At 39.4% G+C, this 11975-nt stretch overlaps 1 protein-coding gene across 1 annotated transcript; it reads right to left on the reverse strand.

Annotated features, from left to right (window-relative positions):
* Positions 1-7834: 7834 nt before the first annotated feature.
* On the reverse strand, positions 7835-10680 carry id3 (inhibitor of DNA binding 3). The gene is made up of 3 exons (XM_017716764.2): positions 10288-10680; positions 9793-9873; positions 7835-8576 (listed from the first exon to the last, which is right to left on the reverse strand). The coding sequence occupies exons 1-2, from the start codon at positions 10576-10578 to the stop codon at positions 9826-9828; spliced, it is 339 nt and encodes a 112-aa protein (XP_017572253.1). The 5' UTR covers positions 10579-10680; the 3' UTR covers positions 7835-8576; positions 9793-9825.
* Between the last annotated feature and the right edge of the window lie 1295 nt (positions 10681-11975).

The following is an 11975-nucleotide window of genomic DNA, read 5'->3' on the forward strand; positions in this document are numbered from 1 at the left end:
TTGTGGCTGTTGCTGCTTTCGGAACAAAGAGCAGCTTCTTCAAAATGTGTTTAAAATGAGTTTTAATAAAACGAAAGCGCGTTTAAAGAAGGTGTAAACACGAATAAACACGCAGATGGACGAAAATAAAAAGCAACGAAGCAACACAAGCATTTTATAACATTAGATTACATTTTGTCATTGAAATTATTCAAAAATAAACATTTAAAGGACATTAATAACTTAGTAAGCATACACTCTATAAAAGGATGGTTCTCCAAGGCTTGTAGTAAAGGGTTCTACTTAGAACCATGAGTTAAATATAGAATCATTTCATGCTTAAATAGCTGTGAATGGTTCTATATCGCACCAAAAAGGGTTCTGCTGTCCTTGAGATGTCAAGCTTGCAAAAATATCAGAACTCATATTGGTATGATATAGAGCCATATTCAAAAAGGTGCTATATAGAACCATATACAACACATTCTCCATCAATCTGAAGAGCCATTTCATCATGCAAAGAGCCATTTAAGCCTGCAAAGGTTCTGTGAGTGTTAATGGTTCTGTATGTCACTTAAAAAAAACCCTTGAAGAACCATCTTTTTAAGAGTGTACAGTATAAAACATGTTGGTGGAGTTTCTAGCAGGCTAAATCAGACATCCTCTTAGGTCGTTTTAGCTTTGGTCTGAAGGCCAGAGTCCGGAAAGCCCTGACCAAATTTGAAATTTTGAACTTGGATTTAAACTGAAGTGAAAACTATGAACTGGTGTTGTTACTAGTAATACACTTTTTATTTAATAGTAATAAATGTGTCATAAGTACATCGTAAGTATCATTTCTATGTTTGTACTTGACTACCATCTGTTCGCTGAGAGGTTTTCTGTCTCATACGGGACTCAGGCTCCTTTTAAAACTACAACTGCTGTTATGGGTGATATGATTTAAAAGGGAAATCCACTTCTTTCTTTAACATTCCTGCATAATTAGATCATTAAGATGTAAACCGAGTCATTCAGAGTGGTTTGGTGTGAAATGTTCCATTTTAGAAAAACTTGGCAAGCCTTAATTATTCACAGTGGTGGTGATAGGAACCAGACGTCCGCCTCTAAAAGCCCCCTCACAGAAAGTTACTACATTCACTGCCTGATGTCTAAGACACTGTTTTATTGTAGTTATGAGAACTTAAACTCCATTCATGGTGGAGGGATACATGCAGGGTGTTACAAGGCAAAATAACCGCCCACGCCCCCCAAAAAAGTATTATTTTCAGATTTACCACTATTTTTCCAACATCAATATTCCATATAGTATTAGTGTTGTAGTCCTGGCGATCCCTGGTTCCTATCAACAACACTGCAAAGAAATCTGAACCATTTCACACCAAACCACTCTGAATCACTTTATTTATACCTGAAACAATGAAATACACTAATAATTTGAAAAATAGGTAGAATAATTGTGCAAATATCACTGGGAAGCAACACATGTGAGTAATGTTGTTGAAATAACATGGGACAGTAAATATTCTCCAGCGGAACTGTTATTTGTTTACTTGTTTATATTTGAGAGACATGTTTAGTCCAGAATTCTGAATGTTTATTCGAATGAGCTTGTGCTGCTTTGAAGTGGTTTCACTTTGGTGGATCTGAAACTTTTAAAGAGCATTGTTGAGCTGCAGATAGCACACACACACACACACACACACACACACACACACACACACACACACACACACACACACACTCTGGCCTATAGTAATGCAGTCAGTTCACTGTGTATGTTCTGCCCATCAGGATTCTTATAGTTTTGAACTTTTCATTATTTATTGTTTATTTTTTCACTGTTTTTTTTGTTGTTTTGTGTCAGTTAGTCTTGAGGGGATATTTAATTTGATATAGTATAATAGTTTGCATAGTATGATAGTTTTTGTTTTGCTTTAATGAGGGGAAAATAATAATGTTAGTCCAGGATCAAGGTATGAGGGGGACTGAGGGCTCCGGGACCTTCTAATTAACCTCTTGGACCACCCTGAATTCTCAAAATGAACATTTTGGGGGTTCCTGAAAATAAACTTACAATGTAATGCTGCCCATTTGGGAAATCAGATGCTCAAATGAAGATTCAGTGAAGCTCATTAATTATCTGCTTCACCCACAAGCTGCTTCTGTCTTTGGTGTTCTTAACTAACTAGAGCTGCAGGGCTGCTCTGCCTCAGGGTGGCACCGTAACAGACTGGTTCACCCAGCTGGTCCTTCACAGTCTAGAAACTGTAACTCTGAGCATATTTCTCTGAAAAACTTTACAATATGATCAGCACATCTGAAAACTCGCCCAGTTTTCCAAGGGTTTGGTGTAAAGAGTGACTGTTCCTTATTCTTTACACTGAAGACAGAAGAGGAGACGAGGAAGATCTCAGTGATTGTAAGGAAGAGTGCCTCACCACACTAGAACAGAGATGTTTCACACACTAGTGTTAGTTTAGTTTTTATTTACTGTTAGTTTCAGTAATATGATGAAGGCTGTCATAGCAGGTATTTGATAAGAGAGGAATAAAACTAAGACTGAGCTCTGGCCTTCCTTAAAGACCAAACACACAAACACTCTTACAAACTCTTATTCATAGTCTGAGAAAACTACAGCAGATTTTTCTCAGTAATTCTATTTCATTTTCATCAGTTTTGTGGATATCATAGTTTAGATTTTGTTTTTGTGTTTTTGAAAAGGGTAACATTCAGGTGTGCTGAAATGAACTGAACTGAACTCATCTGGGCCAAATTGAACTGGCTTAAGCCAACTGCACAGAACTGAACTGAATTGAATTGAACTGAACTGAACCAAAGTGAACTAAAATGAAATGAATCAAAGCAAACTGAATGAACTGTATGATACTGAACTGAATTCTCTCATAGATAGATAGATAGATAGATAGATAGATAGATAGATAGATAGATAGATAGATAGATAGATAGATAGATAGATAAGGCTTTTATTGTCATTCGCATCATATGTGGTACATGAGGTGGAACGAAACATTGTATTGGGTGAGATCGTGAGGTTTGGGCAACTTTCTGGCATCTGAATTAAACTGAAGTGAACTGGACTGAAATGAACTGACCTGAATGCAACAGAACTAAATTGAACTGAGTCAATAAAAACTCAAGTGATTTGAACAGAACTGAACTGAACAAAATACATAATGTGTGTATGAACTAAACTAAACTGAATCAAACTGAATTGAATTAACTTGAACCAAACTGAATTGAATTGTACTGAACTGAACCAAACTGAACTAAAATGAAATGAACTGAATCAAATCAAACTGAATGCATTGCATTAAACTGAGCTGAATTCTCTCACTGGGTGAAGGTGTGGGGTTTCAGTAACGTTCTGGCATCCAGAACTGAATTGAACTGGATTGAATTGAATAGAACAGCACTAAATTGAACTGAATTGAGCTGAACTGATCACAATCGATCAGAAATGAATAGAGCTGCACTGCACTGAATAGAATTAAACTGAACTAGATTCAGCGTCATAAAGCTCTGCTAAACGGTTTATCAGGACTAAGACTAAGTCTGGTCTCAGACTGAAGCATAGTGTTCAGTTGACATTAACTGAACTTCCTCTGCTTTTCTAAAGCTGGCTGATAGAGCTTGAACTCCACAGTCTCAGACATGTGTGTGTGTGTTCTTTGAAAAGGAGGAGAAGCTTCAGCCAGAGCATCTTATCACTCACACACACAAAGAGCGTAAAGGCTCCTGATAAGTACTGTGGTTCACACCCTGCCATCACTCTATGCTGCCTGCACTGCTCACTGCAGAACTCATCCTCTCCTGAACTCATCCTCTCCTGAACTCAGAACGTGGTTCTTGCTCCCTCGCTGGTTCTTTTCTATGGAAACTGTTCAGTTCCCTAAACATAAGAAATCCACATGAATCAGTACATTAATTCAGACATGTTCTAATCATCAGCTCACATATCTGTCACATTAGGCTTTCAGGATCTCTGTTCCTCTCTGTGGGTCTTCCTTGTGCTCTTAGAGAAGTTCCCTTTTGAGTCTTGGGTCCACTCTGCGGTTCTTCCTCATGTTTTTATCGAGGTTCTCCTTCTAAGTCTCAGGTTCTCTGAGTGGTTCTTTATCATGGATCTCAGAGAAGTTCTCTCTTTGAGTCTTGGTTCCTCTCTGTGGTTCTTCACCATGCTCTTAGTGAGTTTCGCCTTTTCAATCTTGGTTCCTTGTCCTTTGTTGGGAGTTCTTTGTGTTCTCTTAGTGTTCTTCTCTTAGTGAGTTCCCCAAGCCCTCCTTTCGAGTGTGGGTTCGTTATCCTTTTAGGGAGTCCCTCATGCTCTTCTGTTGAGTCTTGGTTCCTCTCTGTGGTTCTTCTTCATGCTTCTGGTTCCTCCCAGTGGTTCCACACAGCAGTCTGGCCTGGACTGAATGTAAACAGCCACTGAATTGGCATTAGTTTGTAAACAGACTGCAGAAAAAAGCATAACCATCTGTCAGCCTCATCTACTGTAAGCTGAGGTTGGATGTGGAAGTCAGTATCTGGTAATTAAATATAAATTAATTAATATAAAGATAATAAATTGTATGCAGCTCTCTGTTCAAGCAAATACCAGTTCCTGTTATCCAGTGTGGGTGAATATTACTGGTTTGCTGCTGTATTGAACTTGATTGATCTGATAGGCTGAGCCACACAACGTCACTGCTCCCTCTGCTGGACACATGCAGTACTTACATGCCTCAGCAATTTAGAACAGTTTATGTGAATGGTTCATTCTACAAGCGAGGAGGGCCTGGGTTCGATTCCCTGTCCGGGTGACCAGGGTCCTCTCTGTGTGGAGTTTGCATGTTCTCCCCATGTCTGGGTTTCCCCCGGGTTCTCCGGTCTCCTCCCACAGTCCAAAGACATGCAGTCAGGCCAATTGGACATGCTAAATTGCCCCTAGGAGTGAGTGACTGTCTGTGTCTGTCTGTCTGCCCTGCGATGGACTGGCAACCTGTCCAGGGTGTATCCTGCCTTCCGCCAAATGACCGCTGGGATAGGCTCCAGCACCCCCCCGCGACCCTGAGGGAGAAGCGGCTTAGAAAATGGATGGATGGATGGTTCATTCTACAGAAACGTCCATTTGTGTCCCTCCATATTTACAGATATATTACACTTGAAAAACATGTTAGGGTCACAATTTATTTATATTTTAAAATTCAACAATAAGTGATTTTAACCAAACCATCGATTTAGCAATATTGGTTTTTAAATCAATTATCTAGAATTCCAAGCACCACAGAAGTGCTTGTCCCCACAGTCATGTGTAAAGGGTGAGTGACATATCTTGAGATATAAAACTGCTATTTTAACTACAATAATTTATACATGACTATGAATTATATGATTTAAATGACAATTGAAAATTTTTTTAAAAAAACAAAAACAAATGCCAAATAAATATGATAAAACATAAAATTAAAGTCGTGGACCACAGGAGTCATGTCACTTGTGTTACTGCGTAACAAAAAATCTCTTATTTTGAAATAAAAATCACACTGATGACATCATCTGACTTCCTTTTACCTGTTTTCTGAAGATCTATGATGAAAAGCACATGGCGAGTCCACTGTGTCTTTCAGTTCTCAGAAAGGTTCTCATTTAGCTCATGATTTCATATGAAGCTTTTAGTGAAAGTCACTAGTGTGACCGACTTCATTCTTGGGAAATTGTGAAAAAATGTATAGAAATGGATTCAAATCCATATTTTAGTGGATATTGCATGACCGACAACATGTGGTTTGATGCTCTGTAGCAGCCGTTTTGAAAAAATCCATTTTTCATTTACAATGTCACTGGTGTTACCATCTTATGTGTACCACCAATGGGGACTGGTAAGTAGAAAGTAGTGGGCGTTTCTGTAGAATGACCCAAATAAAAAGACAGAGAGTATAAATATTACGATGAAGGTGCTGAAGATGATGGAATGGAGTACAACATTTTTCTATAAAAAAGTTTAAAAATCATTTTGACAATAAAGTACTTGTATAAGTAGGCGTGCAAATCGAAGCCTGATTCTCCAGGAAGCGACATGAAATCTCACATTTCACCTTGATTTGATACAATTATTTCAGAATTATGATCTAAATATACTTTTATAACGCTAGTGGAATAATTAGGACGTGAACCTATGAGTGCGTGCTGCGATTATAATGTCCGAAAAGCAATGAGGTCATTTTTTTAGTGATAACTAGCTTTATTAACCTGCATCCGACACAACAGCTGGAGGAAAACTAATGGAAAACTTAACAGTAATAACAGTTTTTTTTTGACCATCTCAAAATATTATTTCCAAATTTTCTTTCTTGCTCTGCGACTGTCGTTCTATTTCACTGCAAAAAATTTTGTGGTAAGTGCAATTATCCTAAATCTGATCAGTATATGTGCATGCTTAAAAAATACGATTTTTCAAAGGTTCTTTAGTATAGCCAATGGTTCTCTTTAGAACCATGAGTTCCATATAGAACCATTTCATGCTGAAGTAGTTCTTCAGAATGATGTAGAATGTGTTCTATATAGTTTTATATAGAACCTTTTAAAAAACAATCTATAATACTATAATCTATAATATAATCTATAATATACAGCTGTAACAAGCTTGACCATGTTACTGTAGAAGAACCCTTTCTGGTGCTATATAGATCCCTATACAACACCTACTCCACCAATCTGAAGCCATTTAATCATGCGGAGAACCCTTTAAGCATGGAAATGATTCTTTAAGTGTTCATGGTTCTATATAGAACTCATATCTTTACTAAAGGACCCTTGAAGATCCGTCTTTTTAACACCTGTCGTGTGTTTTCTAATCTGCTGTCACCAGGTGGCGCATGAGATCACTTCTTCTGCCTCAGGGCTTATTTATGTGTTTATTTACATTGCAAAGGATTTGAATTTTGGAAGCGGATCGGTAAGAAAAGAGCAAGTGTTTGTCAGAACAGCTGCCCTGAAAAGACAGACAGCATTAAAATAATTGCACTATCATAGTTTGTCCACTTGCTGTCGCCAGATTACAAAAACTCATGTCACTCTAACCTGCTGGTTTCAATGGATGAGTAAACAAACTTAATATGGAGAGCACTAGTACTGGATCTGAGACTAAGTACTTCAGTGTGTGGTTTCACTAATTTGTTAACCTCCAACTTTGTTAGTCATCACACACACACACACACACACACACACACACACACACACACACACACACACGCATATATATATATATATATATATATATATATATATATAAACATACATACTTATGTGTTTTCATTGATCTGTATCCAAAATGAGGAGCTATTTAAGGGGTCAATTTTACACATTTACAACAACTTTAGAGCTGCTTAACAGTTTATCAATATTTACTCCGCATGTAAAACCTTTGAGGGCCATTTGGAGATATTCATTCTAAATAAACAGCTTTTTAAAAATGCTAATTACGTATATTTAGCCTGAATGAACAGCCTTTGAGGGCCAATTTGTAGATATTTACCCCATAAAAGGCCATTAGCCCATACACATTTACCTTCATGTCAAGAGCTTTTATGAATATATTTGCACCAAATTCAGCACATTCGGATGCTTTTACCTCAAGTGAGGAGCTTTTTGAAGCCTTTGTAGAAGTTCTACACAAATCAAGAGCTTGTGGAGACCAAACACGCCCACTTTAACTCCAAACAAGCGTTTCAGAGGCTACTTGTGGTCTGTCACAAAATTAAGAGATTTCTGAATGTTATGCACAGATATGCACCCCAAAACTCCTTTTCAGCATATTTGTGTTTCAACAAGAGAGGATTGCAATTTCAGCTCTCTTTCCTTTAAGTGGTTTATTTCAATATGCGAAAAAGTGAACATATTCAAAAGAAGAAGAAAAAAGGAGTTTATAAAACTCAGCAGATACACATACAGTCTGCAGAAATGTAGAATCTCCACAAACATTTACAATTAACTCTATATTTATAGAGTTCGCATTATAGTCTCTACAATCCATACAACTTTCCCTCCCCAACGCACCCACAAAAATGAAATAAAAGGAATATGTACACATTTAATAATAAAAAAAAACCACACACACACACACACACGCATACGTCAATGTCTGGAATAGGAGCTGGAATGAGAAAGTGTGTGGGAGAATGAGGGAAAAAAGAAAACGAAAAAGAAAGAAGTCGTATAACTGAATGAGTAAGTAGGGACTGAAGAAAGAGTGAAGTGAGTCCGAATGGTTTGGAATGTAACCAGGAATGCACAATGCTTGATTGTAGCATCACAAAAAAAGGGGAATGATTTAAAAAGAAAAAGAAAAAAGAAAAGAGAGTCTGTGGAAGAGCGTTTCCCCTCCAAACTCCAGAAGTCTTCAGCTTTGGTGTGTTGAAGTGTCCAGCGACCAAAGACTGGATGGTTTCAGCGGGGAGCAGGTTCTTTTCCCACAGTCTGAATGGAGACACTCCTCGTACGTGTCCAACCCCCTTCACTCCCGTCCTCCCTCCCTCCTCCATCTCTTTCTGTCTCTCTCTCGTCCATGAGTGGAGAAGTTGCCGTTCCTGCACCTGCAACGTAGATGGGAACGAGAAGAAGTGAAGTCAGCACCCCCTCAATCTCACACATACATACACAGTCCATTCAGGCTGCAGACAGTCTGGCGCCGGCTGGAAAACTCTTCATTAAAAGCTGATGGGAGCAAAACTTCAGGACTTTGGCTTGGCTTTCATTCAGCTTTCAAGGGGAATTCCACCCATCTTTCAAAATGTCTGTTATTAAGCGGTTAAGATGTAAACAGAGTCATTCAGAGTGGTCTGGTGCAAAATGCTCAGAACTGTTCACAGTGGTGCTGATAGGAACCAGACGTCCACCTTTAAACACTCCCTCACAGAAAGTTATTACATGAAATACGTTATGAATACACTGCCTGATTTAAAACTCCATTCATGGAGGAGGGATACATGTGAGGCAACATAGTCCCCAAAGAAAACCTTTTTTTCCCGGATTTTCCGCTGTTTTCCCCATCATCAACATTCCATATGAAACTCAGAAGACATCAGTAAGTTCACTTGTGGTTTTGGATAGTAAATAAAATGTCTATATTTGTGCTGTAGTTATGGAGACCCCTGGTTCCTATCACCACCACTGTAAAGAAATCTGAATCATTTCACACCAAACCCCTCTGAAAGACCATGTTGACATCTGATCATCTTTGTTGGCATTGATGAAATTCCTATTTAAGTGGCTTAGAGTTGGTATCTTTGCTATAAAACTGCATGCCTTAAAATGCTTAAATATCATGCCAGTGGTGAGATTTGCCTTCATTAAAAACAAACAAAACAAAAACTTAGCTAATCTGCCAAAATTGTGGAGATGTGTTTCTTAGCGAACATGCTAACAGGAATGAATGAGTTTTGTGACGCTACACAAATAGATTCACTGGAAGACGAGATTACCTCACGATTAACCGATTCGACTCTTCACTAATTTTAGCATTTTATCTGTAAAATATACCACATTATTAAAATTGGTTTCTTTTTTTAATCTGCGAAGAATAAAGGTGAGTTTTTAAATGCTTAAAGTCGTCAAAACAGAACGATTTAATTATGTCGACATGTCGACAAAGCATTACGAACATTGTTCTCCAAAAGGACTCATTTCAAGTCTGAAATAATCCATTTGACTAATAATCCATCAACTTTCACCGTTTAATAAGCGAAATAAACCTGTAAGGAATCGTTAGCACAAAGTGTTAGCTAGCTAACAGACAACATAAAAACTGACCGTTGGAAGGCGTGAGCGCGCTGTTCGGTTGCCTTAGTGACAGAGAGTTCCGTCGTCTTTGGGGAACGTTATCTCGGAGCTCTGTCAGGGAAGAAAAACAGAGAAAAACACCAAAGTAGGCATAAATGTTCATCATTTGCTACAATAAAAGTTGATTACCATCGGATGTGATCGCATTTAGCCGCAGTGACCCCGCTGAAGTTGGTTTTCTCCTTCGCCAGCTTGTTCGAACTGTTCCGTTCCACCTTAAATGGTGCAGTCAGAATGTAACTGCTGCACTATTTAAGATGAAACGAGAAAATCCGAACAAAAAGGCAGCTGGCATCTTATCGGTCTTATTATATCTTATTCCCCATAAAATGGTGCAGCAGCTACATTTTGGCGCCTGAGGAGTTAACTACAATAGCTGCTGCACCATTTAAGGTGGAATGGGAAACTCGAACAAAGTTGGAGAATTACGAAGCTGACCCCAGCTCCACGGTGCTGGCAGCTCACCTGCAGAGCCCTCAGCACGTCCGCCGAGTTCTTCACCGTCTCCGCCTCGTTTTCCAGCGCGATCTGGAGGTCGAAGATGTAGTCGATCACATGCTGGAGGATCTCAACCTGGCTGACCGACTTATCCTGCGGGATGCTGGGCACCAGCTCCTTCAGTTTCGAGTAGCAGTCGTTCATGTCCGACAGCTCGCAGGGGCTCCGGCTGCGGCTGATGGACAGGCTCTGCTCGGAAACGCAGCAAACCGCCTCGTAGCAGCTTCTTACGGAGCGGACGGGACTGATAGCCTTCATTTTATTGATTTTTTATCCGCAGATATCCAGAGAACAACTCTTCCAGCTCGCTACCCAGTCGCACGTAAACCAAAGGCACTCACTCCGTCTGACATGTCAGTGGGACGGGAGGACTGCTTATATATGCGTACTGTCGAAGCCCCGCCTCCTCTGCGAAACCAAACAAACGCTAAGCCAACGAGAGGAGAGTTATGCTAATTAGAGAAGTGTTCTAACTCGCTATTGGGCGCGCAGTGGTGCCAGTTAGTCGCTCGGTTAGAATGGGGAGAGTAAGCTTCGTTGAAATGTATATGCGGGAATATCAGATACATGGACACTGGAGGTCAGTGAACCCAAACGTCTGTGGGTCAATAAGAGCGTTGAACTGAGGGGAAAAAAAACACGGTTGGAAGCCTGGATTGATCGTTTTCTTTAGCTCTAAAGTGGCCGATATTATTAACGATTGGCTAGCAAGTTTGCTTAAAGGACAGTCCCATCGAATTTTCAAAAAATCAGCATAATTCAACATTGTGAGATGTAAACAAGGTATTTATAGTGGTATGGTGGGAAAAGATGCATCGTATAGAAATACACACTTAAAAACGGTGGTTTTTCAGGGGTACTTTAGTAAAGGCAGGGGGTGTATTCACAACCACGAGTGCTATATGGAACCATTTGCATGGTTAAACGGTTCTTTGCTTGCTGAAATGGTTCTCCAAATTGATGCATAATTAATGATTCTGTACAGTACCAAGAAGGGTTGACATCGGACCAATAACAGAACCCCTTTTGAATCCTGGCCAAGGTGGCATATTGGATGGACCCCTGGTTCCCCTGCCAGTGTGAAGAAAGCTGAGTGGTTACACTCTTAAAAAGGATGGTTCTTTAAGGGTTCTTCAGCAAAGGCAATGATTCTATATAGAACCAGGAACATACATAATGGGTTCTCTGCCTCAAGAAAAGGTTCTTCAGATTGATTGAGAATATGTTTTTTAAACATGGCTCTAGATAGATTGCCATTACCAAAGAACCCCTTAAAGAACCATCTTTTTTAAAAGTGTACCGACTCGGCTTTCTTCAAAGTGGCGCTGGAAACGGGGTCCATCCAAAACCTCCACATATATGTAACACTGACAGGCTAAAAATAGAGGTAACCATTTCATATAATAACTTTCTGTGAGGGAGCTTTTAGAGGTGGGCGTCTGGTTCCTGTCACCACCACTGTGAACAATTCAAACTGGTATGTTTCTCTAGAACGGAGCATTTCACACCAAACCACCCTAAGTGACTCTGTTTACCTATTAGCTATGTAATTATGTGGAAATTTGGAAATGTCAGTGGACTTGCCCTTTAAGAGTTCACTGATATAACTGGAAAAATCTATAATAATAACACAGCGCGGGGCTAATTAGTTGTCA

This window comes from Pygocentrus nattereri, chromosome 10 (genome assembly GCF_015220715.1).
Source record: "Pygocentrus nattereri isolate fPygNat1 chromosome 10, fPygNat1.pri, whole genome shotgun sequence".
In the NCBI taxonomy this organism is placed as follows: Eukaryota; Metazoa; Chordata; class Actinopteri; order Characiformes; family Serrasalmidae; genus Pygocentrus; species Pygocentrus nattereri.